The sequence below is a fragment of the Brachyistius frenatus genome, unplaced genomic scaffold, assembly GCF_029030835.1.
Source record: "Brachyistius frenatus isolate BFR_SWC_R1_liver_20210118 unplaced genomic scaffold, ASM2903083v1 Contig_29, whole genome shotgun sequence".
NCBI lineage: Eukaryota > Metazoa > Chordata > Actinopteri > Embiotocidae > Brachyistius > Brachyistius frenatus.
The window spans coordinates 817,359-844,352 of record NW_027210628.1 but is presented as its reverse complement, the minus strand read 5'-3'; the positions used below and the strand labels follow the sequence as shown (position 1 = coordinate 844,352).

The window sequence follows — 26,994 nt, the reverse complement described above, 5'->3', positions numbered from 1 at the left end:
GTAATATTCGTTTCATCGATTATTTCTTTAAAATATCAGAAAATAATTAATTTTCACATTACATTTTCAACGGTTAAAAGCGGCAAATCACCACATTTGAGAAGCTGGAACGATCAAATGTTTGTGATTGATCTTTGTAAATGTTGTCAGTCTCCTGTCTCATCAAGAAATCTACAAAGTACAAATCTCTAATCTTATTTGATCTCATTTTTAAGATTTAAATTCTGTAGAAATATGTACATTATTGGATGCAGTGTGAAATATCTGAAAGCTTCATTCTTCACGACAAGAAACATCCGAGCTCTTAACACCTCATTTTATTGTCCCAACATTCAAAAGTACAAATAATTCAAACACAACAGTTTTATGAAAAAGAAAAAACAAACATTTACAGCAAGATTTTTATTTTGTTTCCAGTTTCAGAAATGACCTAAACTAGCAAGGATAACATGAAGTCATTCATCGCAGTAATTGGATTAATAATAAGAATAAGAATACTAAGAATAATAGCAATAATAATCATAATAATCATCATTGATAATTGTTAAGTAATAACATAAGCAGGAGAGAGTAGAGAGAGCCGCGGTCATGGGGCCCCGTGAACATTTTTTCATCTTTTTTGTCTTTAAAGATTTCGTTTATAGATTTTTCAGATAGTAAACAAACACGTCTCAGGAGGAAAATGAAAACTGACAAGAAGAGCCGAGTTCCTCTGTTCACCTTCCCTCCTCCACTACTGGCTGCGTTGTTCCTACTGGCAGGCTGCCACTATAAGGCGCTACAGGGGATGGTGTGAGCCATAGGGGTTGGGCATAGAGCGAGGTGACGCAGCCCCATGTTTCAAACACCCTGACATGCACACACGCACGCACACACACACACACACACACACACACACGCACACACACACACACACACACACACACACACACACACACACACACACACACACACACACACACACACACACACACTCTCACACACACTCACACACGTTACAGTCGCCCGCGCCATCTCGGTCAAACATACACACGCGCGCACATGCACTCAGGGAGACACACACATATACGCTTGTATATATGTGCACTAAACGGACCCAAATGCACTAAACACTTAACATATGTATACACTGTACACACACACACACCTGGATGTACTCCACGCTAAACAAACATATGTGGACAAACGCACAACACGCACACAGTTACATAAAGGAACATGCACACAAACATGCACACATGCGCACGCACGCACACACACACACATGTGCACACAGGGTCTAGGCGGAACACAGGCACGCATCGTAAGAGTTCAAAAGTCATACAGTGTAGGAAATTAGATCACACATCAGAACATTCTACTGGGGTCGTTGCATAATTCAAGCTCCCGACGGCGGCGGGGAGCATGAAGGGGTCTGGTTGGTTGGTTGGGTGGTTGGCGTTATGACGTTAGAACACTATGCGATCGGATGGTGCGGATGATGATTGGTTAATGGTAATGATACTCGATGACCCGGCTTGTCAGATGAGTGAGGTGTGAGAGAGGAGGATGTACTATGCGAGCATGCGTCTGAGTGTTTCAAATGCTCTCCACACACCTCCTTCATGTTTTCAAGTCTTAACAACAAACAGAAAAATCCAATTCCTTATATTTATACTTCTGGAACCATTCCCTTACCTTTCACCTTTCAAAATATATAATATATATCATATTAGAGTATATAAAATATAGAATCGGTACAATCCCTTTTTATACCTCCAGAGTACTTTATAAGTAGAGCAACAACTGCAGGAAATAACAGTTGGTGTGCAATGGTAACAATTTCTCATTTTTAAAGATTTGTTGGTATGTCATTTGAAAACATGATGAATCTTCTTAAAAATAAGTTTAGACTCTTTAGTGACTTTGACCGATTTTAGTCCAGTGCAATGAATGACCCTCAAACAACAATTTTAAAATTGATCTGCCCAAGCCTCCAAGAGCTCAATGTTATATAAAATGTTCACTGAAAACTGAAAACTATGCTTTCAGACCCACATTTTTGCATAAGGTTTCATCACAAAGCGGTAGTAAGTGGAGGGAGGGTGTGGACGGAGTGGCTTTTTAGAACTACACAAACTTATCACAGGTTATATTGAACCAGAACGACTGTTTATAACATTCTATTAAGACTAAACTTTATTGAAAAAGATCTAAAGATTTCATTTTAACAAGACAAGAAAAAAGCAATAGCAAATTTAACTATTAACTAGGTTATGCATAGCGAGTAACTGTTTCTAGTAATAAGGGAAGAGCGTCCCCCAACCCTCCAGACATTTTTTTCAGTTTTCTTGACTTTTAGATTTTTTTTATATTGTAATTTTGATATATTGGTACAAAGCACAAACGTACTAAAAGTTCTCTCAGTGCAGTGGACTACTGGAAGAGCCTCTCCACTAGTCGCTTTGTTACCTTTTGCTCAGAAACGCCCCCCTCCCTGTACCAGAATCACGCAAATACACAGACAATGAAACAAATAAATACATAAATACACAGATAAATTAATGAATTAATAAATATATAATAAATACAAATAAATAGAAAAATAAATAGTTTAAAAAATAGAGAAGTAAATCAACTGTTAAACAAATACAGTTATATTCGAAGCTTTTTGTTCGGTTTCTTTTGCCGCAGTTGTTAACTGAAAGTTAATCCAATTTTTTTTTCTCCACAAGCAACATGACAACAATTGAACAGTTTCCTCACAAGTTTTTCTAAGTAACTGAACCACCACTTCATAATAAATTGTCATATGAAAAAGACAAGCTCAAACAAAAGAACAGTGACAACTCAGATAGTACAGTAGATATTGTAAAACAAATGTAGACTATATATATATTTATATATATCATCTATTTGTACACAGCAAATAAAGACACAGTTGTCATAGATCCTTTTTAAGGAAACAAATATCTAGACTAACGGAACTAGCTAATCATCATTAAGTTTTGACAAACGTTTCACGCTCAGCAAGTAACCTAAAAGTCAGCAAGCCAAACCAAACCAAAACAAAAAAGTTACAAAATTAAAGTTTGTTCAGTGATTCTTACAAGGCCCAAATTTGTTAAATCTGGCTATTCAGCAAAGAAATAGTCTCGCCAGATTTCTGGGCCGACATTAAACAAATATTAAACGAAGAACAGCAGCTCAATTCAATGCCAACATCGAAGTATTTTTTTCTTTAAACAACACATAGAACAACAAACTTGGATATTTAAGATATGTGAATAATGTAGTATAGCACCTACTGTTGATCGCTAAAAGGAAGTTCTTTTCAAATGTAAGTTCACAAACGCAGAGCGAAGAAAATGATATAGATAATGTATAGTATGCTCTCTAAATGGATAGATGTGTATATATCTATTTACTGATATCCCATATTGACTGATGACAAAAACAAGAAAACAAGCGGACAAAGGGTCTTCTTGCTTTGGGCTCTGGACTATAAGGATGGTTAGGCCTTGGAAAGACCCCTCTCCCTTCCCTTTTGGGTATCGCTGTTGAATAATTACGCACGAGCACATATGTGAAAAATTACCAAAATCACCTGCCTCAGTTTGCATCCCTTTTCACAAAACCTTCCGTCTACAAAATCGCTACCAACTTGGATTCCCCAAAAAACAAACAACCTTTGATCCTATAAAGTACCACGGCAGAACGACAAGACAAGGTGGTGCCCCCTCCCACCCGCCCCGGCCCCCCCTAGTTAGCCAGTCAAAATATTTTTCTCTTTTTTTCAAATCCAGATTCTTGTAAAAATTCTTCAATAATTATTATTTTAATTATCATTTATAAAAATAGATCTTCTTTCTATTTATTTTTATCTTTTTCTAAACGCATTTTTTTTCCAAGCAAAGAGATCTTCTCTTTGGCAACAGTGTTATATTTTTTTTTCTTAAATTACTGAACGTGTCATCAGGAAAGCTAACCCATCCCCTCCCTCGCCCCATCTCCCTGAACCCCAGTGAGGAAAGACATTATGTTTTGTTTGCGATACAAAACAAAAACAATGTTAGAAATTCATTTTTTTTCTACATCAGAGGGATCGTGGAATCCCGCTTATAATCGATGAGGGGAAGTTTTTTAATACACACTAAAAATGAATGAATGGTTCACTAATTTAAAAAAGAGCCCCCTCCCTTTCACTGACAGGGAGGTATATAATACTAACGACAGTGGATCCGGATTTACAAAAGAAAAACAAATCCTGAATCAAGACAGAGAAAAGGCTCCAATCTAAAAAGGACATTCTCTTCTCTGAAATAAGGGGATACAGGGATTTGCTACTGTTTACACAGAAGAGAAAAATCATTTTAACAACCACAACAAACAGAAAGAATATACAACAAAGAGAAGCCTGCATTATCACAGGAACTTCCAAAAACTTGTGAACATTTTCATCATTTCATTTTTGTAATACTTAGGCAACATTGGCTTATAGGTCCAAAGTTATAATATAAGCCATTTCTAGTTCAATTTGTTTGATGGTTTGTTGGTTGCTTTGTGTTCCGGTTGGAGTTTGAGTTTGCTGTGTTGGATGGCTGTAGTAGGGTGGTAGTGGTAGTGATTGAAGGGGCTAAGGGATGGGTGGAGGTGGGGGTAGGGGGGCGGTAGGGGGCAATTTTGGAGCAGACAAAGTCGCGGGGCAACTGCTTCTACCTGTCAAAGTTCAGGACTTGTGTGTCTTGTTAGTCTTGAAGGAGACTTGCAAGACGCGGTCGCCCAACCTGTAGCCGTTGAGACTAGCGATGGCCATGGCCGCCTCGTCGTAATTCGTCATGGTGACGAAGCCGAAGCCTTTGCACTTGTTGGTGTTGAAGTCACGGATCACCTTGACATTGTTGACCGCGCCGAACGGCCCAAACAGCTGCCAGAGCACGCTCTCGTCTGAATCTGGGGACAGATTGTACACAAAGATGCACCAACCGGTGCCCGTGTGCCCAGGGATGTTCATGCCAACCAGGCTGGTCATGCTGTCGATGGTGATGGGAGAAAACCTGAGAAGAGGCAGAGTGGGGGGAAGACAGAGGAAACGGCAAGTGTTAACAGGACAGGTTGAGGCATACAGTGAAATTGTGTCTGCATCTACTGTACATGGAATGGCTACAAACCTTCTTTGACAGCCACATTTGAAAACTGAATTCTCCTTCCAACTTAAAAAGCCTGCCATGATGCTCACCTGCATAATAAGCTACTGTCTACAGCCAATTTACCGACCTAACCACCAAGAAACTGATCTCCAAGCCAAACTCCACTAATTCAGGGTGTACTGCCTGTCACGTATGTGCATGTGTGTCAGTGTCTAGATCCATGAGTCTCTGCTGCTAAATTCTCCCGGTACTTCTCACTCCTGAAAGGTGTCCTGTCGGGAATGACGACAGTTCTGTGTGTGCTGGGCTATATTTCTGCCGGAGGAGATGCAGATGTAGGTTCTCTCTTTTTTGTCTTTGAGTGGCTCCTTTAGGTGCTAAATTGCAGGAAGTTGTTGAATTAAACCATTGCTAGAAATTCATCAAAGATCATGCATCAGCCTGCTAAATCTGTTCTCATTCGCCTCATAATCTTCTCCTTTTTCTCGTGATGCAAGAGATTTGAATTCTCAGTTGACTTCACTTAATTGCCTTTCCGCTTAAAGGAAAGGGAAATGAGGGAAAAAAAAATACCCCCACTTTTAAATAAAAGGTAAATGAGATAAAAAGGTTCATTTCTTATGCCACCTCTCTCCAAGAAACGACTATAGGCATTATTGGGAGTGCTTTAATTGAGATTTCCGCTTTGCTGCAGCTGTTTCAGAGAAGGCTGCTTTCTTAAGGAGAAGGAGGGAGGGAAGAGGGAGCAAACTAAATGGAAAATGGAAGCACTTTACAGCCCAGTGGCATGAAGGTACAAAGTGTATTCCTCCCCCTCCTGCAGGGTGTTCTGGTCTGTTCTATTCCACAGCTCGTGGCACTGATCGATAGCTCTGCTTGCTGCTCGGGGCCCCCAGCCTCATCTCTCCAGCGACTATATATGGTCGGCGATCACTACGACCTTCCCGCATGACTTTGGTCATGCAGAGTCTGCTTCTGGCCTTTTTGGTGGTTGTGAATGCTAATCCAAGCGCCTAGGGTGGTTCTCTTATTGACCTGTAGTGTTTTATCATGAATGGGTGGCATGGCCTCATTGTATTAGATTTTATTAGTATAAAGCTATCTGTATGGTTAAAGTGAGATGAAATACAGTAGATTGTATCTATAAATCTGTAATCCTGAGATGGAAGGGATTTTTACTGTCACCGTACGACGCCTGCGACAGCAAAATATTACAAAAGACCCCAAATTAAACAGCCTCATTATCTTGTTGAGGTGGTTTTGATATTTACTTCAGGATCAAGCAGGTGCCATCTAAACAGGCTTCGCCACATCAAGGCTTCCTCTCACGCATGGGTGTAAACGTGTATGCGAGCGTACCCATCAGAGTGGGACCAAACACCAACCAGTGTTAGAGACGAGACCAGGGGTTGCATAGCAACAGTGTAGCTGACCAGATATCTATTCTGTCCTTTCTAAAGCTAAACCATTTCCTGCTCTTGACACTTTTCTTCTCTTTCCTTTCAAATAATAAACGCAGATCACTGAAAAACACTTCTGACTTGATGACATGCTACGCAATCAGGACAGCTGAATCAGCCACTGTTTTCACCTATAGAAAATTATGTAAAGACTCAGAGGCAGGGCGAAGTGCTACCTGGAGAGGCGAGGCACTAAAGGTTAAACCTGTGAAAGCCACAATGCATCACTATCAATGTCTTATTCTGCCTCAAGACTCTTCATTTCTGCTTTTGACAAAATTACAGGTTTTTAAGGGGAACCTGCTAAGAGAACATTTCTCTTGAGCTGAAACTTTGTATTGCTAAACTGGCAGACTGATGGTGCCCCTTGTGCTTGCAACATGCAAGATACCACCGTCAGCACATGAAACAACTATCACCACAGTGGCTGCTGCTCGGGGGTTATGCAACACCTATTGGTAGCGAGGAAAGCAAAATGAAACATGGAGGCGAACGGAAGGAATTCGAGCAGAGCAGTGCCGAGCAAAGCTGGAGCTGTCTGCAGTGAAACAGCGTTTCCTGTTTCCAGCAGGGATCCAGGTTCATCCAGCCTTATCTTAAGTCCTAGCTAAACACCTCCTGATCTTCATCACTACTGCCAAGAAATTAAAGCTGTATGTGTAGAATTTTGTCATGGCACGGATGTAGATCACGCAGAGGATTGTGTTAAAGGGGGATAGTTGATGAACACAATGTTTAATTGTAATGATGAAGTGTGGAAATCTCCATAAAGGGACAAATTCAAAGTTTTCTTCTAAAGAGGGACTCTTCCCAAGCTGTAGCTCTAAAGCGACAAGGCAGGAGAACCTGAATCCGGTAGAAAAAAACACACACACACACACACTAGAAATTAGGAATTTTACACCAGAGAACAAAATCCGTTCAGTTCACAGAAACAATCCAAACAACACCAGCACTTGTCATAATCAAAACAAAGCAAATTCATCACCACTGAAAACAAAGACGGATTTTTTTTTTTTTTTTTTTTTTTTACACCTTAAGTGGTCGGGAGGGTTTCAAAGCCAACTCAAGCTGACGAGAAAAAAAAAAACCAAACAAATCAAAGAACCAAAAATGCAGTTGACCTTGAACGAATTGTCAAACGCAAAGTGACTGCAAAAATACAAGGAAACATAAACTAAAAAAAGAACAGAAAAAGGATATTGAAAAATCATTGAGTCAACATGGACATCTGGCATTGGGTGAAGTTTTTAATTACCTCTTTACGCCATAGGCCATATTAAGCAAATTGTCCAGCCTGTAAAGAGAAGGAGGGTTCTGGGGTTAATGGTGGGCAGATGGTCGACTCACTCAATGGAACTAATGTTAAGTCCCTGTAGGAACTGCATGGTCCTCCTCACTCAAGAACAAACAAACCCATCTATAGTTGGTCCATTACACTGAGGAGCCCCACCAGAGAACGTTATCATCAGTTAATGAATCTACAGTACAATCAGAACGGGCTGCACTGGCTTGCTTGGCCGCTGAGTGCGTTCATCGGCTGCAGCGTAGCCCGGCACTTGCTGATGCCGGAGCAGAGCGTTGCAGGCACATTGATATTACTGCAGGGGCGACCATTTCATTGTTATACAAGACGACAGCAGTGGACTGGTCACAGTTCAGTGTTACAGTTACATACAGAGCACTAATGGCAGGCAGGGCGTGAGCATAGCATTGCGCTAGGCTATGTTAGGATGATAGTCTAGCCACAATGCTACACAGTTGCAGATCATTGTCTTATTTTCGAGCGGGAAATTGCATGTGGGTGTCCATACAATTTATGAAACCACACTGATGGTTTATTTCGATGGAGGTAAATGAAAATTTCTCTTCTTACTCTGTGGTCTTTAATTTGTGTTAACTCAATTGAGAGAACACCTGAGATGGCGGGAAATGATCCAGAGTTCTGTCAGTGTAATGGTTTGGCATTTGAATGATGGTGAGTGAGAGAGGTGATGATGATCAGTCGGTTTTCTATGCGGTGCGACGACAAAAAAACATACAACTGAATGTTAAACTATCCATGAAATTTTTAATATTTGTCTTTGTGTTCGGGGTCAACCTGTTAAGTGCCGGCAGGTCAGGTGGAATGGCTGAGTGTTAGTCAGAGGGTGGCCGCTGTCTAAAAGGGTTTATTTTTTTGGGAGATGTTCTGGTTTCATAATAATTTCAGCCCGTGAGCTACAGTCATTGCAGTCAGTCAGGGTAAGTGTGTGTGTGTGTGTGTGTGTGTGTGTGTGTGTGTGTGTGTGTGTGTGTGTGTGTGTGTGTGTGTGTGTGTGTGTGTGTGTGTGTGTGTGTGTGTGTGTGTGTGTGTGTCTCTGTCTCTGTGAGCTGGGCTTCAGAAACCTGCGTGCTGTATGGAATGTTGGCCCTCTTGGATAGATGCAGTCTGCTTGGTGACTCAATGACCTTCATTCCTCACTTGGGTCTGGCCTGTCTCATGTCTTATTAACTCCTCTGGCCTAATGGACAGGGGCCACGGCTTATTGAGCAACAGCTGGCCAGTGACGCCTCGTTCCTCTTCAAAACACTACAAACTCTCTGACTTTGACTTGACTATCAGGGTTGTTTCGCCTTGTCCCTTTTAGTCAACAAGCATTTGCTTTCTTGCACGCACGCAGACACACAAACATACACTCGCGAAATCGTATTTAAAATGTTAATGTTTTTACCACAAAATAATCCAGGTGTCTATTCTACTAACAACCCATAAAAGTAACATTATCATGTTCTTACTTGATATCTAGACAACTTCATTATTATTTGATTGCAGTTCATGAAGTAGGTTTTGTAGACTTTCAATAAATTAATTGTGTAATTACTTGTGTTTTAAATTAAATTTACATTGCCTGCTAGAGATAACAGATGATTAATCTTCTAATCGGGGATAATTTAATTCTGCAGTGTGGGGTAATTGTAATTAAGTACCTTTATACATTATAAATCCAGCAGATCTCTATCACTGTAATAAGCTGTAGTTAAAAATATTGCTTCAACACCATCTAGCAAGTATCTTTACATTAAGTAATTTTAAAATGTAAATGTTTAAGATGCATTTTAATGATGTAAATAGTCATATTGTGGCAGTCCACAACGAAATCCTACATTGGAAGTGATTTACATTAACTTTTTACAGTTTACATAAACTTTGTGAGTAAAATATTGACCTACTTATTATCTGTGTTCAATTGTAGCCCTTTTCTCCTGTAAAATTACCCAAAAGTACAAACCCAGGCCTAAAACAAAGAACAAAAGTGGAGAAAAGGATATACGGAATCATTCAAACGGTAATTAGTCCATTACGTGGGAAGGGAACAAGCATTCTACTTTGTGGGTAAATGAGTCAATTGGAGAGGATGCTCAGAGGCGAGGCGCTCCAGGCCCGGGAGCATGAAGACATCTGCTGGCAGCCGGGCCGTTGGGCCACAACAAAACAACCTGCCGCTAACACGCTCTCTCCCTCTCCATCTCTGTGTCTCACACACGTACGAACGCACACTGATGCAAGCTCACCACGTAAATACTCTGCCAGCTTTTCACGCTGCCTCTCCAAGCTCGATATAAACAATAGGGCTTTTGTGCTTTCTGTCAATGCATGTTAATGGAGGAATGGGCGTTTTTGTCTTTTCTTTTTTGAAGCAAAAATCTGTTCAATTAAAATTGGCTCCTGCCCTGGAAATAATAAGGCTAATTGCTAATTAGTACCATTAGTTAACGACTGAGGATCGGAAACAACCCGGGATCCAGGGCTCGGTGTATTGTGCTTGAGTCGATTATGTTTGTCGTCTTGGAGAGTGACCATACAAGCACATTATACTTTAACTTGTGTTACAGAAGGCCCATGTGATTTAGTCACACAGGATAAATGTAATTAGAACTGCAGCAGGATTGCACTGTTTTGTGCCCAGACTATTTTTTATCTTGGGTCGTGTAAGCAGCTGCAGCAGCAGCAGCAGCACATACTTGTTATGTAAAGCAACTTTATAATCTCCAATAGATTTTATTTTCAGTGCTAATTTCACTTTGTTTCAGGGGTACATTTGTAGTTTATTAAACGAATCTTTAAATTAACTTAACTGAAACAATATTATTTATCTTAACTTAAAATTGTATTTAGTTTTTTAAAGACATCAAAAAATAGATTAGATCTGACGAAATATATACACAGTTATATATGGAATAAAAAAAAGCCCTTTTTCAGAGTTATCCTTAAAAGATTTAGTAAAAAAAAAAGAAGTGGGTTGAGGTGGGGCTGTGCACATCCAGCACATTTCTAACTTCTAAAGTGTTGAGGTTTTAGTGAAGGGCTTGGGAGCAGAGAGCAGGAGCACGGGGACACAGTGAGGAAGTGTCCTGTGGTTGTGAGTTGTGATGAGAAGCGACAGCTCTCCTGCGGAGCCTGTAAATTGGCTTGGCGTATCACAGACACACAGCCACGCTACATCGCTCAGGTGTCACACCAGGGAAGCCGCTCCAGAAGAAAAATACCTTCCAAGCTCTGACTTTGATGGAGAGTAAACAGCACGACCGGCTTAGTGTTATTGAAAGAGAGAGGAAATTGTATAAGCACATCTTCTGTCTCCAATTTGGAGACATTCTTGTTGGATGTGATGATAGAGTGTGATACACAATCAGCTGTTTCTGCCTTGTTTTTGGTAGTTGAGGTGAAAGGTAGCATCATCTCAAGGATTAAGCTCTAACCATCTGCTGGGTGTCATATAACATTTAAAATTTAAAAAAAAGCACTGTATCTGTCATTTGACAGGAAATGACTGCGTAGGATGTCATATATACAGCATGTCGATGATTTATTACATATATAAAGTGTAGTGATGGTTGGGTGTGAAGATTACTGACCTGGGCAAAAAACTTCAGTTTTACAAATTAATTCATGTCCATTTATTTGATTAAACATTAAAAACCAAATCTGTTTATTAAGTTTTTAATAATTTGTTTGAATACAAACTGACATTAGTCTGTCTTTGAAAATTTTAGCTTGTAATGCAATGTTTACCGAAATCTGTCAAATGTATCGTTACACTGCATACTATACCATATATGACTGAGTCTTGCAGAATTATGGCTTTTAAGTGTGCAAATCAAAATGCATCTTTTTTTTTTGTTGAAAAAATTTACAAGAATGATATTATTCATATGTATATTAATACATGTTTTTTGCCCAGGCCTCGCAGGGAATATTCTGGGGAGCGTCGACATGATGGCAGCATGATGAAATGAGGGGAAATACGTAGTTGTGAACGACAGAACCCCACAGTCTCTTATGAACAGCTCTGCTCTGATCTGGGTGGACCCACACAGAGCGCTCACTGATTTACCGACACCTGCACCAGGTGCACAGCTCACACCTGTTGTTCAAACGGAGGACGCGTTTGCCAGAACGATTGTTCACAGGAGAAAAGGTGCATCGTCGTCGTTACACAGACCGTGCGATGACTCATGCTCTCTGCGTGTGTAGGCGTTACATCCTCTGTTCAAACAATCTATAAATTGCATTTGGTGCAAATGTTTTCCAAATTAGGCCCGTCGTTCGGAGCAGACATGTTTCCTTGATTAAGTGCATTTATTGTCACATTGACTGAAAACAATTGCCGTGAAGTTTAAGAGTCATTTTTACCCACTAGACATTAAATGTCTCATATGTCACAGTTTCAGAATATATTTTACTTGAACGACTACTTTCGGTGAAGTTTTCTTTTAGATACACATTAGTTGCTTTGCATTATAATCATATACGTTCATCACATGACCCTGGAGATTCCCAACCTTTTGGGCAAACGGCCCAAGTGACCCCATCATATCGTGTCAGCTCTTTGTGTTTGATTTTGTTACATTAAAATGTCTCTGGAAAAGAGTTGGGAAGGAGGAAGAGCCTCTGGTTCTAGGTAGTACACAACCCTCTCTGAATTGCCATAATCCCCCTCAATGTTAGTCAACATGGAGACACAAGTGGCTCACAGGTAATGTAACGATTCCATATGTTTATGTTATCCTTTTAAGAATTCAGGATGTTTCTGTGCTGCATTTGTGTACAAAACGTTTTGCCAAGATTACACAATGCTTCCAATTAATCTAGAATTTACCAACAATTCAAATATGAATTCATTTGAACAGACTGTTACCAGTTTTCTTAAGAGGACAATCTTTAGCTTCATGTAGGTCGGAATTAACTTCTCACCTTTTTGTTTTTATGTACACAAGTTTGGATCTTGTTTGTTTGTATTAAAAAAAGGACAACATTTACTCTTTAATGCAGATGTTGCTCTTTTGTACTTTTGAATTAAGAAGGGGAATCTCTTTAAAGAGCACCAACAGTGAGTCATTTGTCACTGGTGAAAGTGAGACAGACTAAGAGAGACTTTTACTTTCAGAACCAGGGGCACCTAAACCGGCTCCTCACTTCACAACTTCATGACAAAAATTAAGCTGCTGTTTAGTGACAACTTTATATCAGCAGGACTGCTATCAAAATGACTGAACAGTGGACCAGCCACTCCACTTTATTTAGGAATTATGGTGGGCTCACCAAAGTCATACCAGAGGACTTTATACTGGGTCAGTGCCGAGGTTTGGAAGCTCTGCATTATACACACCTCTAAAATCATACATCCTGACATAGTGCTGCGACTACATTGTCTGAACTCTTTCCCATCCGGTCCTGTCCTCCTCCTCCATGACCTTCCTCATGCCCTGACCCAGTACTCACCTGAACCTCTGAGCCTGGTGGTGCAGGGGTCCGGGGTATCGGCGATTGGGGGACTGGTAGAGTTGTGACAGAAGGGCTTGGCTGGTCTTCTGGCTGGGGTTGTTGGCAAACTTGACCGTGATGGGCTCGGCGGCACCTGATGGCTTCTGGCCATTCAGGCCCTTGATGGCCTCCTCAGCTTCTATCCTCTTATCAAAGCGGATGAAGCCCACACCTCGGGAGCCACCTGCGGGGCCAGCAGATCACAAACAAACAGGAGCCCCTTTTACTTTACAGGTTTAAGGAGGAAGGTTTATTGTCCATATGTTTGCATTGCATGTTGGGCTTATCTTGTGTTTTCCACAGGCAATACCATGAAACACCGTTTTCCCAAGTGGTACTCATACTTTTGCATATGGCAGCAAACCCAGACAAACAAGACACTGTTGTTGGCTATGAAGGAATTCCTGATTAGAAATCCCTATATTTTGATTTACAGAAATGAAAGATGACACGATAACTAAACATGAAGAAGTGGAAGCCAAATTAACAGCGCGTTACAAATGATAAATTCTTAAGTAAAACCAGAAACTTATCTGTCAATTGAGAATATTTTTCTCTTATATTTGTCTCAATGAAACAGCATTTTCTACTTCTATATGAGAAAGTGATAGCATGAAGAATGACCAATTGAATCCTTTGGCTGTGTGCTAACAGCTTTGTATAAATAAAATGTGTGTAGAATTGTTCTTTTCTTTATATTTGAGTGTAACTATTTATCTTATTTGAATTTTTGGCCTGCCTTCATAAAAGTTCCCATACTTTACATGTTTCCAGTGTTTTAGTTTTAACTGTGAAATATATAAGAAGACATTTTTGTGGTTTCAACTCCCAAAAAACATTTCAATATAGTTTTACATCTCCTTTCTTAAGCTTCTCTCTGGAGCTCTACCAAGAATAGGCTGAACTGAAGAATCGGCACATTGATGTCAATAATCCTTTTTTCTTATTGGCTGACTGTTTTCTGAGTGACATAAGCCCAGGTGAACCATAGGGTTTCTTCGGTCTTGTCGTTTGCGAGCTCCTCAACGGAATGACCGCTCTCTGTTTTCTTCCAGATCAAAAGTTGGACAGTGGACCATGTTAAGGGCGGACACATGACGAGATTGTGAGTTTGGGACATCACAAATTTAGGGAAACAAATGTTATAATAGTAATACAAACACACACCAGCTATAGACTGATCATATATTAATATATATATTGTGGCATCAGCACAGAGCTTGTTTAAAGCCACGTAGCCCATTCTTCCCTCATGCCTCCCAGTCTCAGTCACTCATACACACACACACACACACACACACACACACACACACACACACACACACACACACACACACACACACACACACACACACACACACACACACACACACACACACACACACTCTTCACGCATTGTTCTCAGTGACATTTGAGCCGTTTCCTTGAACATTTAGAGCAGTGCTTCCTGGGAGGTCCTTTATTGGTGTCTGTGAACACTTTGTGTGCGTTTCTGACTGTATATGAACAGTATGTGTGTGTATATATTTGTGTACATGTGCACTGGTATCTATTAATGGATGCTGTGCCTTGTTTTAATGAGGCTGCCTCGATGGCCCAGAGGATGCTTGCTCAGTGACAGCAGCACTCTGCCGAAGAGACTATTTACATAATACTGTGTGCACACAGGCATGTCTGTGTGACTGAGGCTGAATAAAAGAGAGGCAGTAAGAAAGAGGGGAATGTTGTGTTTGAGCATCATTGTGTGCAGTCTCTTTCTCACACTTAAAAAGCCCTCCTTATTGTTATTCCACATTTTTGTACATGCCATGCCTCTCCCCATCTCTTTTTTTATACTTCCTGTTGGCTTGCCTCATGGAACTCACTCCCCTGAATTTTTATTCGGAGAAGCACCTTGACCATCTCACTTCCCCTTTTGTTCTCTTTTTCTCTGCAGGACACAGGCACTGCAAGGTTATTTACTCTCCAGCCAAGCTTCAACATGAAAAACACTGTTTGAAGGCAAATAATTTATTAATAATTTCGTATCTTCTCATGAGTCTAGTGTTGGATATAAGCTGAGTATTACTTTTGCTTCCAAAACAAGCCTGGAAATTTACTGATTCAATTTACATTATTAAAAAAAACAAAGCTCAATTTAAGATTGATATATACGTGTGGTTATATGTCACATTTTAGAAATACTGTTTGCGGCACTGTAGTTCTCCCTTTTTTAGGAGTAAACTGCTCAGTTGCACACTCTCTGTAATTTTCTCACCCTTTTCAAATACTGTACAGGAACCCTTTTCTTAGCTTTCAGCAGTGCAATTAGAGTAATCTGTGGCGATCAGTGTCCTTTTGCAAGAGCAAAAATTCAATGTTTAGGAGAGTCAAAATTCTTTAACTAATTTGCTCTATTTAGAACCCAACTGATTTATCGGTTGGCTAATTTGTCAGCCGATATTGTACCATTTGTATCTTTAAAAAAAATACAAAATGTAAGTACCAGTCAGGCTCTACTATTTATTGTTTTGTTGTTGTATTTTACATAATTTATTACTTGTAAAATCTGAACTCAGATCTTTTTTTTAGGTGTTTAATTGACAAAGGTCTGACTTTGCATGTCAGATACAAAGATGCTTATCTCAGTCTTTACTGACCACACACACACACACACACACACGCTGCTGTGCTCAGACCTGAACCATCATTATTGCTTTGTGGTTGATCTCATTAACTTGTACTTAGTGTAAATTATTCTGTTTTATTCTCTTTTTTAAAAAAAATTTTTTTTTTACCTTTTCTGGCTCCCTCTCCCCTGACAGGCGTTCACAATTTCCCCTCCCTCACTTCCTTTTGTGCCAACTCTGGACCTTTACATTTTAATTAGCTTGTCAGAAGCAGAAAAATAACTATTCTAATGGGATCTACACATTGCAAACAACAACCACTGCTGTTCCTACAGTTTTCTTCATCTATTACTGTAGTTGTCATGCGTGTGCTCTATGTAAGGTAAATTGGGGGTCACTGCTGCGTCTCTGGGGAGAGTTGTTTTTGAGCTGCAGTCGGTAACTGTTAATAGTAATGGACATTGGGCATTAAAAACTTCTCCAACACCGCACTTCACCTTGATCATTGGAATCTGCCCAATTTCACAATAGTCCACCGCTGTAAGGCACTTGGCAACTCCAAGAGCCTTGCTCAAGGGCACCTCAGTGGTAGTTAAGGAAGAGGAGAGCACTGCAAATACACTTTCTCCACCGAGACAAGAGGGTAGAAGAGAGGACTCTGTACGTCCTTTAATCCTCACACTTGTTTGGCCTTGAGCTCCTCCTAAGCTGGTTGTTGCTGGAGGGCCTCCAGACAAATGTTTGGCATACCGATGAAGGGCTGACACACACACACACACACACACACACACACACACACACACACACACACACACACACACACACACACACACACACACACACACACACACACACACACACACACACGAGATGACTTGAAGAGGTGCTATTAAGAATGAAGTTGCAGTTGTGTGTGAGTGTGTGAGAAGTAGATTCAATATTTTCATGTGTATACATCTAAATGTGCACCAGCTACACTTGTCCTTTAGGTTGTACAATAACATTGTAAGGAGGCGAGTGACAGCTCATCACCTATAATTTTACTCAACAAAAAGTGTATGCATGTGATCATCTTCTACATGTGCCTTTTTGTGTCCATTGACTCGTACAACAAGTGCAGTCTACAGATCCTCATAATTCTTTGTGGTGTGTGGACCATGAAACTGACCAAGTATTGCACTGGTGCATCAAATGCTTCACGTTTGATGTGTTCTGCATTTCATCACTGTCAGAGCAAGACTGCTTTTAGTCTTTAGTTTGTTAAAGGATAACGTGTGCATTTTTCCATTAAAAGACCAAAACCCACAATGTCTTAGTTGGTCTCTTACTTGTTTCCAACCTCCACATCCTGTCTGACACACTCAGCCCCAAGCACATTTCTTCCTACTAAATGGTTATTGTCACAAATATATAGTTTATTATTTCACAAAGCAGTAGCTAGTTTCCTAAAACAGTGATAGGAATAAAAAGTATATTTATTGCAGCAGTATTGTGTATTTGAGAGTTGTTCAAAATATAGTCGATAGTCTTCGTGTTCATGGTAATAAAGGAACATGTCATTTATATGTTCTTATTTGTTGTTGACAATAATGAAGAGCTGTGGCACAGAGGAACAAACTACAGTATTAGTCTTTGGCTATGTACTGTAGGTACTATTTGGCAGCATCAATTCATTGTGAGTTTTGTGGTTTTCATGGGATTTGCTCAAACTACGAAACATAAAGTTTCACCAACTTAATATTTATGACATATCGAGGTATTTCTGTGAAAGAGCAAAACTACTTTTTCTTATGCTTTTTATCTCTTTCTTATGCATTTTATGTTTTATCTCATTTATTTTCTATATCTATCTTAAATGTTCCTTTCATCTGTTTTTATGTGAAACACCATGTAATTCTCTTGCTGTGAAGCACTTTGAGCTGCATTTCTTGTATGAAAGGTGCTATACAAATCAAGTTTATTTTTATTATTATTATTACTTGCGGGTAGTCCCCAATTATTTAAGTAGAGATAAGTATCGTCTCCATTTATCTGTGTAAAAACAGCTGGATCAAACTAACTAATGTTGTATTTCCATGACTTCTTCCACAGTTTGAGGTTTGACGGGTGCTCTTTTCATCATTGTCATCATCGCTCTCTTCTGCTGTGGTTTAGAGGCACATGAGCGGAGAATTAGTGAAAACAGCTGATTATCTCGAGGCGCTGAACTTCTAGTATTTGATTGACTGCATTTCAATGAGCATCTGTTGACATTATCTTAACGTCTTCATAAGGTGTGCATTTCATTTCGGCGTCCATATCAATGGATGAGAGCAGCCACACTGCCCACGGAGACGGGTGGCTCAGCTGCGTCTCACGCCTCTCTCTCCTCTGTGCATTACTAAACCATGATCAGGCTTAAACAACAATAATGGTATTAAATGGACAGAAAAAGACAATTAAATGATTTAGAAATTATTTGTAAAACAATTAATTGTCGACTAAAATATTTGGGGCAAAATTTAGATTTTGAGGGCACATCCACACAAACACATTTTAGATGTAAAGAGCAGATCTAACTTTTTTGCAACCAGGTATACACAGATTGGAGGCATCGGTGTGTGCAGCCGCCATGCAAGCATCTACAGATAGTATGCGAGTCGTTTAGGTGACATCTGTAAAATGTAGCTATAGACAATAATTTGGGTTACACTTATGAAAACTAAAGTGTAATAATGTGTCACGTAGTTTTTTTTTTCTTAAAATGGATTTCATGAAATTGAAATTTTTGTTGTTGTTCAGGAACTGCTACCACAGCCAAGATATCTGTACTGGTATCAAAAATGATTGAGCAATACAAAGCCCGACTTGCAGATGTGATAAATAAATCAGTTTAAAATCATTTTAAAAACAGCTCCATAAACGACACTACATTCAAAGTGTATTCTGTTATCTTTTATTTATTACCACTCTGTCATGCCATATTAATGTAATAAACCCAGAGAAGGGTTTATTTTTCTCCTGTTAAACATCGTGACGAAAACAAACTTTGCAATCTATGAACCGAGCTGCCAGTTTTAGGAAGTCCAACCTAATGACTGTCCTTTCAACCAGCCCCAGAAGCCGAGGCCTACTTATCAACCACCAGCCAGCAATACAGGCAACATTAGAGCACAATGTACTTGCTAAGGTACAGCAATCTTTCTTTCTCTCTCCTTCTCACTCTCCTTTTCTGGTCTCCCTCTCCTCCACAGTAATCAACAGAGGCTTATGTAACTCTCTCTACCTGTGCTTATCTCTCTCTAACACACACCGACAGGCACATTGGCTGCCTTGCTAATAACACGCTGCCTCAGTCCGGGGAGAGGGAAACGGAGGGAGAGGGGATGGGGGACGAGAAGCGAGAGCTGGGGGAGGGGACGGGCCGGGCAAGGCAAGGCCAGAATGAAAAGGAGAAAGGGAAAGAGTGGGGAGGATGAGGAGCACGGAAGGAAAGGACAAAAGGAGAAAAGGTGAGAGAGGAGAATGTTAGAAGGTGACAGCAAAAGGATGATGATGAAAGGAAACAGCGCTATTCTTGCTTGCTCCTTCCCAAACAAAGCTGCTCTTTCTCTAAAACCCACTATCATTTCCCCAAACACTGACTGACTGACAGAGAGAAATGACTGCTCCTCTGAGGGACCAGAAAAAAGAGAGGTGAGAAACCTGGCTACCGGGTAATGAAACACACACATGTTCTCTCTCCCTCTCAAACACACCATTTCATCCATCTAGTGCATTGTATTCTTATAAGCAGGCCCATACACTCACCATGACAGACGCATCCACCAATGCACACACGTATAAGCAAAATCTTGTTGTTTCCAGGTATTCTGCTGCTCCATCTCCCATCCTTTTATCTTTTACTTGAGCTACTATAGTGTGCCCACTGTATCAAATGATTATTATGGCAGAGGCAGAGAGAAACCCTCTTCCTACTGGCTTCTAAATAGAGGCAGGAAAAAAATGCAATGTCCTTGTTTTAAGTAACATTAGTGTGCCCGCGTACAGATGGCATTTGAAAAAGCAAGCGAGAGGAGAGACGGAGAGACTTTGAAGAGTGGAGGTGCCCTGTGCTTTAGCCTCTGTCAGAGCAGAGCTCCAACCATCTGTCTGGTGTGTGCGTACGCATGTATTGATGTGCGTATCTGTATGTGGTTTTATGGGCCTGTGTGTCGACTATCACAGATAGTATGCACAGATTACAGAAAGAAAAAAAAAAAAGGCAGAGAGATGCGAGATGATAGTATGAGTCAAGGCTGCAGTCATCCCATCGAGACGATGCACCTCTCCACGCGTATTACCTTGACCGTTCTGTTCTCTGCTACTAGACAGACAGAGAACAGGGATTCAGTGTGGTGTCAGTCTGGAGGGGTACATTCATTATTCAAGTCAAGAGAGGAAAGAACATACTAACTATACAGAGGGACCCCTTTGAGAAATACAAAAGTATAGTGGAAATTCAGAAGTATACTATGCAAACAGGAATGGTTTTAACGCAATAGGAGACCAAAAACGAAACTGTAGAATCATGCAGAGCTGACACTTCCAGGGCTCTATTTTTTTTTATCTTGGTGGAAAGATTTGCATATAGGCCTCACAATAAAGTGACAATTTCCCATCCATGAGATGCATTTTGTTTAAGTATTTTTGTAGAAGGCGTGGAACAAGTAACCCAACAAGAGATGCAGTTGGTGTGGCCAGAAGTTTAGGGAAGAAATGGCTGTAAATGGTGCGCTGACTGTAGATCGCTTGAATTGATTTCAGTGCTACATCCACACTAATACGAGATTTTACTAGTAATGCTTCACAAAAACATGGAGCTACAGATTAAGAACAGAGACGGTAGAACAAAAGTGGATGTAGCTTCCGGGTTTGAAAAGTAAAGCCAATGCACCATAAACTGCAATGCCACTGAAGGCCACTAGGCCCTGGCTCCAAAAAATCTCTGGTTCCATAGACTTCCATTCATCTTCACTCATCAGTAATAACTAATAACTTTGCGTAAAATAGAGGTTTAGTTAAACTGGTTCAGTTTTGTGCAGCGTTACGCAAATACAACTCTAAAAGGGAGGTCATGTTTGTAGTGACAGCTTGTTTGTTACGCTGCATATTTCTGCATTAAAACATCTGGTACGATGTTGTTTGTTTGTGTTCAAGGAGTCAATATGATATATTTTTTTTCCTGTGAGCTCCAATATCCAACTGGCTAGTAAATTATACTAAAGTGTTTGAGAAGCTTTCAAACATGGATGCCTCATGTCAGCCAAATTTCAAAGTAACAACACTTTAATTTAATGCTGGTTTGATCGGGGATAATTCTGCTTATCTCACAACTGTAGCTCAAAATCAGATTATTTTTCATTTGATGTGCAAAATACACTGTTCAGTAACACTGGCAGTCACCATCATGAGTTGTATGATGGGGTGAATGCTGGCGACTTGTTACCATGGGAATCTTTCCCATCGACACCTTCCATCCCACATGAAGGGCACGAGGCGTCAGCCTTTTCACAGTCAGTCCTTACACACACTGAGCAGCAATTTAGTTTCGCATTAGAGCTGTCGTTTGTAGAAGCCGTGCCTGTGGATCGATTGCATTTGCAGTCATTGATCAGGTAAGCATTGACCTCTGCGTGCATACTAGTCAGGATGAAGAACTGGGACTAGCCAACTATTGATCCAAATCTGTCTCTGATATTATATCTGTTTCAATTCGAGGCGAGCCGAAAGCAGCTGTCAGGACACAAAATCCCGGCCTCACTGCCCTCCCTGAAGGTTAGAAAGAGGAGGCAAGAGAGGGAATTTGGCACCATTTGCACTGATAAAGAGACAAAATATGCTTATCCATTCAAAAGGAATCAATAGACAGAGGAAGGGAGAGAGGAGGGTGAGGAAGAGAAGGAGAGATAGCCTTGTCAAGTCGATGTTTTTGCCCGAGAGTCTCTGGGGCAATTTTGCAGTTTTAGTGGGTTTTGCTTCAGCTGCCTCTGACTGTGAATGATGCGAACATTGATGTTTTTAAAGTTCTTTCTTGTCTTTACGAACAGAGAGACTGACTGCAGGGTGCATCCTGTTGATGAGAGGGTCATTTAGAGAACAGACTTCATGTTCCCAATTTAGCAGATCAGGAGCTGGGGATCATCAGCCCATCTGCCAATGGTCACCACAGAGCATCCATTACTTCAACAACTTTCTGTAGCATTGCTGAATCTGTGTAGTTCTGTCTGTGCATCACTCCTCTCCAAAGCCTTTCCATTTCTGTGGACAACGTAAGGGTGTGTCTCAACTCAGTCCCCAGTTTACTAGGAAGAGTGAATCACTGAGTGAATTCGATTTAGACGCTGATTAGGTCACTGCTTCAGTAAATATGGGGACACTGATGATTCACTGATGACCTGCAACAAGACGTCTAGGCGCCACATGGTAATGATGTCATAGCAACAGCTCCTATCCATCCAGGAAGATTAAAGTTTTAAATTTCCTCCTCAAGGGAATATTTTTGTGATTCATTTGCACCATAGGAAGGATAAAATGACGTAAGCCGGTTGCCGGTTGGCAAAGGTTCTCCTGCATGACATAAAACAGCGGCCCATTTTGTGCGAGCGTTGTTCGATTTTTGGTGGTTTAGCGATAAAAGGATAGTTTTTATTGTTTGAAGTGGGGTTGTATGAGGTATTTATCCATAGTCAGTGTATAACCTGCAGTAGATGGGAGTTTGGAGAAGGAGACAGCTGTTACAGCACAGAAGAAAAGCTATGCACTGCTATGGATGGGGTCAGCAACAAAATGGATTTTATCCATCAACATTAGTTTAAATGTACGCTATTTTTAGAATGTTTTCACTGATTCACCTTGCAGCCCTTTCTGATAGGGAACGGTATGTTATATTACTCTCTTCAAAGCCACCAGACTCCATCGACAAAACCAGTAATTTTACCTTGCAGATTACTGACGTTGATTGTCTAGCGCTGGCGCGATCGATTGATTGTTTGTGTCACACTGCCGGCGTGGCGTGTGCGTTACCTCATACGCACGTCTTAGCTGTGGCTTGTTTGTGTGTGTGCACCCACACCTGCTGCCTGTCAGCTGCAGTGCTGCGGCTGCAGGTCCTACCATTGAATCAATGAGTTTCTCTTTGATAATGGTCATCAGTAGAGTATTTTTGAGGTCCGACAAGTGATGAGTTGCATCAAAAATCAGGCACGTGGGAAGAGCCTGGGACACACACACACACACGCACGCACACACACACACACACACACACACACACACACACACACACACACACACACACACACACACACACACACACACACACACACACACAGCCCGCTTGTTTCTTAAGCCACACACACATATACACGCACGCACGCATGCACACACACATCGACACAGAGGAGAGAGAGGCGTGAGACGCAGCTGAGCCACCCGTCTCAGCGGGCAGTGTGTCTGCTCTCATCCATTGATATGGACGCCGAAATGAAATGACGCCTTGCAGCAACAGGTAACACACACACGCCACGCGGTCAGTGTGTTCGAGGCCTTATTGTGTGACTTATAACGGTGCAGTTAGCCACCTGAAGGAAAGGGCTGTCTGACAGCAAAGTAAAGAGGTGAACCAATCATGGTAAAGTTATTTCACTATAGTTCCTTCTGTGCTGAGAAAGTACCTGCCATGAAGTAGGAGCTAAAAATGTCCCCAAAACAGAGTTCTTAGACCCTACGATGGTTTTCAGTTCCTGCAGTGCAAACACAAAAGAAAAGGGAGTACTCCCACCGACAGTTCATAAAACTATTCCTTCAGCCTGAAAGTGCCTAATGCTGATGTTAGGACTTTCTATGGCTGACGACCTGGACGATGCACCATTAACTCAACCCAAACCAGTGGGACACGAAGCACACGTCTGTCTCTGTGTCTCTCCTTCTCTTTCTTGTTCTGTACTTACATTTTTGGCAGTCACAGGAGACTTTTAATTTGCAACCCATTTCTCCTTTAACGGCAGAGTATGTGTGTGTGTGTGTGTGTGTGTGTGTGTGTGTGTGTGTGTGTGTGTGTGTGTGTGTGTGTGTGTGTGTGTGTTATGTGCCTGTACAGTAGCATAAAGAGAGAAGAAATAGACAAGTCAATGATGCCAGCATTCTAGTCTCAGGGCTCTTCTAAAGTCCTCCATGTTTTTAATCACGAGCAACTCTAACATCTAATTAATCATTAACATTTCTCCTGCTGATCCTTCAACCTCTGGGGGCACCTTGCAGAGCATCTCTCTCTCTCACATTATCTGTGTGTCTGTGTGTGGTTATACAGGATGTGTGGATTTCAGTTGTTTCAGGGTTAGTAGTTAGTGCAGCTGAGGGTGTTATTCTGCTCTGACCAATATTCCAGTTTACATACATGATGCAGTGAAAAAGCGAGCGTGGGATGGTCGTTATAAGTGTCAGCAATCGAATCATTTGTGCCTTAAACGGTCCCTTAAATGGAGTTTTATGATGTTGATGTCTTTGAAATACAACAGATTTTCATTATAGCACAAAATGTGAGAAAGAAGTTGGATCTGGTGCTTTATTTAATGTAGTTTTATTCAATGTATTTGGTATTTTTGAGAAAAGTAGACTATGTATAGGAGAAAGGAATTAAAAGATACATCTTGCATGTGTAGATTAATAAGCATTAGCCCATCTAACACCATTAGTTAGTTGCTCTTCATTAAATATTTTCCCCTTTATTTATGTTTGTTGTGCTAAGACAATATAATTGACCAAATAGTGCAAAGCAGCACACAGAGTGCAGGTAGTAGGTCTGTAACATGAAGTATTGGCATGTTGTGAGTAAAGGGATTGTCTGGGGTAGATAGTCACTAGAATTCATGATCAAATCCTAGTGGATCTCGCTCCTATTAAAAGAAGCAGTATGAATATTAAACTGTTAAGGCTCAGTTTTAAGTCACAGCATGTGAAAGGAACGATTATGTGAAACCCCATTTATTTTCTCTGTTGAGTGTTTTTCTTTGACCTGGCTGTTCATATTATTCACTGTGGTGTAAATGAACTGTTGCAGTGTTTCATCTGGACATGCCACTGGTAAGCGCTCCATTTCAAAAACGGACCTCGTGCCAGTCAAGAATGAGCACAATGAATCGTAGAGGCTCTCGTGAACCCAACCTCCAGTGAATGCATTCAAACTTGTAACCAGTACCGCCTGTGTGGAGATTTGTTTTATTCATGGGATGCGGTCTGAGCCTTGACACCAAAAATCAGAGATGTGAATGTGGCTGTGGTTGAACAGATGCGTCCTCGCTGTGTCTTTTTACAGGGAGTCCCCTGGGTTGCATGGTGGTACGACAGGTCTGTTACTTAGGCAGAAGATGTAGCCACTTCATCGAAGTGTGTGTGGATGAGGTATCTTTTGCACGTTTACCTTCCACTACCACCCTCCTTAGCTCTTTCTTTCCTTCCTCCCTCTCCTCATTTCCTCCCCTCCCCACGTCTCTGCTCATCTACGTCCTCTCTCACTTTCTTTTCTCTGCCTCCTCTTTCCTCATCTGCACTCTCCCCAGCTCCTTCTTCTCCTCTCCTTTGTTTTCCTCTCCTCTGCTTTCCCCTCTCTTCTCACTCGCTCTCTTCCTCTGCTCAGTGTGTACAGACAGGCGTGCACTTCTCTGCCAGCAGTGATTTATTCTGCTTAGGCAAATGAGTGTGGCTTACAGCATGCTGCTCCCTTTCTGCTTCATCAGTACACATTGCACATAACACTGGAGCAGGTTGGAGCCTGTAGGCACACACACAACCCCTGAAATGGATCTAAGAGACATGCTGGAGGGGTTCTTCTGCACTACAACGGTTTGATGTGATTCATTGCTGTGTTTAGGATGTAGTAGAATGTGTAATTGAGCATGTGTATTATGCAGCTTGCGCCTGTCATATAATCATTTTTTTTTTACACTATGGTGTCCTTTCCGGGGGGTCGTGGTCAGAAAAACAGTCAGTCACCCACTAGCTCATGTTTCGTGAACACTAGAGTTGAAAGATATGACGGAAATCAAATCATTTTCATCAAATTTGCATATATCACCATTACGGCTGGTTCCCAAACTTTGATTCTTTCAAGGTACCGGCCAAATTATTTTAGTAGCTAGCTTAGAAAAGTGCCATGAAAGTCGGTGCAAAATTTCCACCCTTGTTTACATCTATGAGTTTTCGTTTTAAAGGGCATCATTTCAGATATGTTTACGCAGCAATTTAGGTAATTTTATATCCGAAAACCTCATTTCACTCTTATCAGTCTAGTTTTTAGCCACCTTCCTGTCTGATTTGTGCTGCAGTAACTGGAGGCTTCTCTGTGTTCATCTGGCTATCGAGCATCTACTGATAACATGTGTGGCGTTTGGGAAACATGAGTGAATTGTAGCGTTTAGCCATAGCTTCCATGTGAGGCATTTAGAGGAAATATGTAAAATTTGGCTACAGAATACAACCAGGGTTACACTCTCCCCCCCTCTACACTGCATGAAAACGTAAATATTTGTACCATAATGTGTGATGTATTTTTCTTTTTCATAAGTATTGTTCAGGAACTCGTATCGAACCAATATCAATCAATTTTGAGCATATGAAAAGTTAAATATAAAATAAATTACTTTAGTTAAGAGTGTTTCACTAATCTGCACTATATCAGACAAATTCCTTGGTCATATTAAAGAATAATTTCAGTAACTCATTGAATTAATTTTAAAAATCATGACATACAATCTATTGTATTATAATTTCACCCATAGTAGCTATAGGAAAATATATATTTTTTTCTGTCTCGTTTTTATTTTGAGTGATTATAATCGACCATGATAATCTCACTCAACCTGTGCTGTTCTCACTATATGTGCTGTTTATCACTTGACAGCCAGATAAACACCTTCTGAACATCAATGCTCTGAAGACCGTCTGCCTCTTGTCCACAGGTTTATTGACATTAA

At 40.8% G+C, this 26,994-nt stretch overlaps 1 protein-coding gene across 5 annotated transcripts in view; it reads right to left on the bottom strand.

Annotated features, from left to right (window-relative positions):
• Positions 1 to 299: 299 nt before the first annotated feature.
• elavl4 (ELAV like neuron-specific RNA binding protein 4) overlaps positions 300 to 26,994 on the bottom strand; it is an 80,000-nt gene continuing 53,305 nt past the window's right edge. For 4 of the 5 annotated variants that reach the window (XM_069699023.1, XM_069699025.1, XM_069699027.1 and 1 more), the window contains 3 exons: positions 13,356 to 13,581; positions 7,848 to 7,886; positions 300 to 5,036 (listed from right to left, as the gene is read on the bottom strand). In XM_069699023.1, the coding sequence (XP_069555124.1) occupies positions 4,709 to 5,036; positions 7,848 to 7,886; positions 13,356 to 13,581 (593 nt within the window). In that variant the 3' untranslated portion in view covers positions 300 to 4,708. The remainder of the gene's footprint in view (positions 5,037 to 7,847; positions 7,887 to 13,355; positions 13,582 to 26,994) is intronic. The other variant, XM_069699024.1, reaches the window with a different exon arrangement.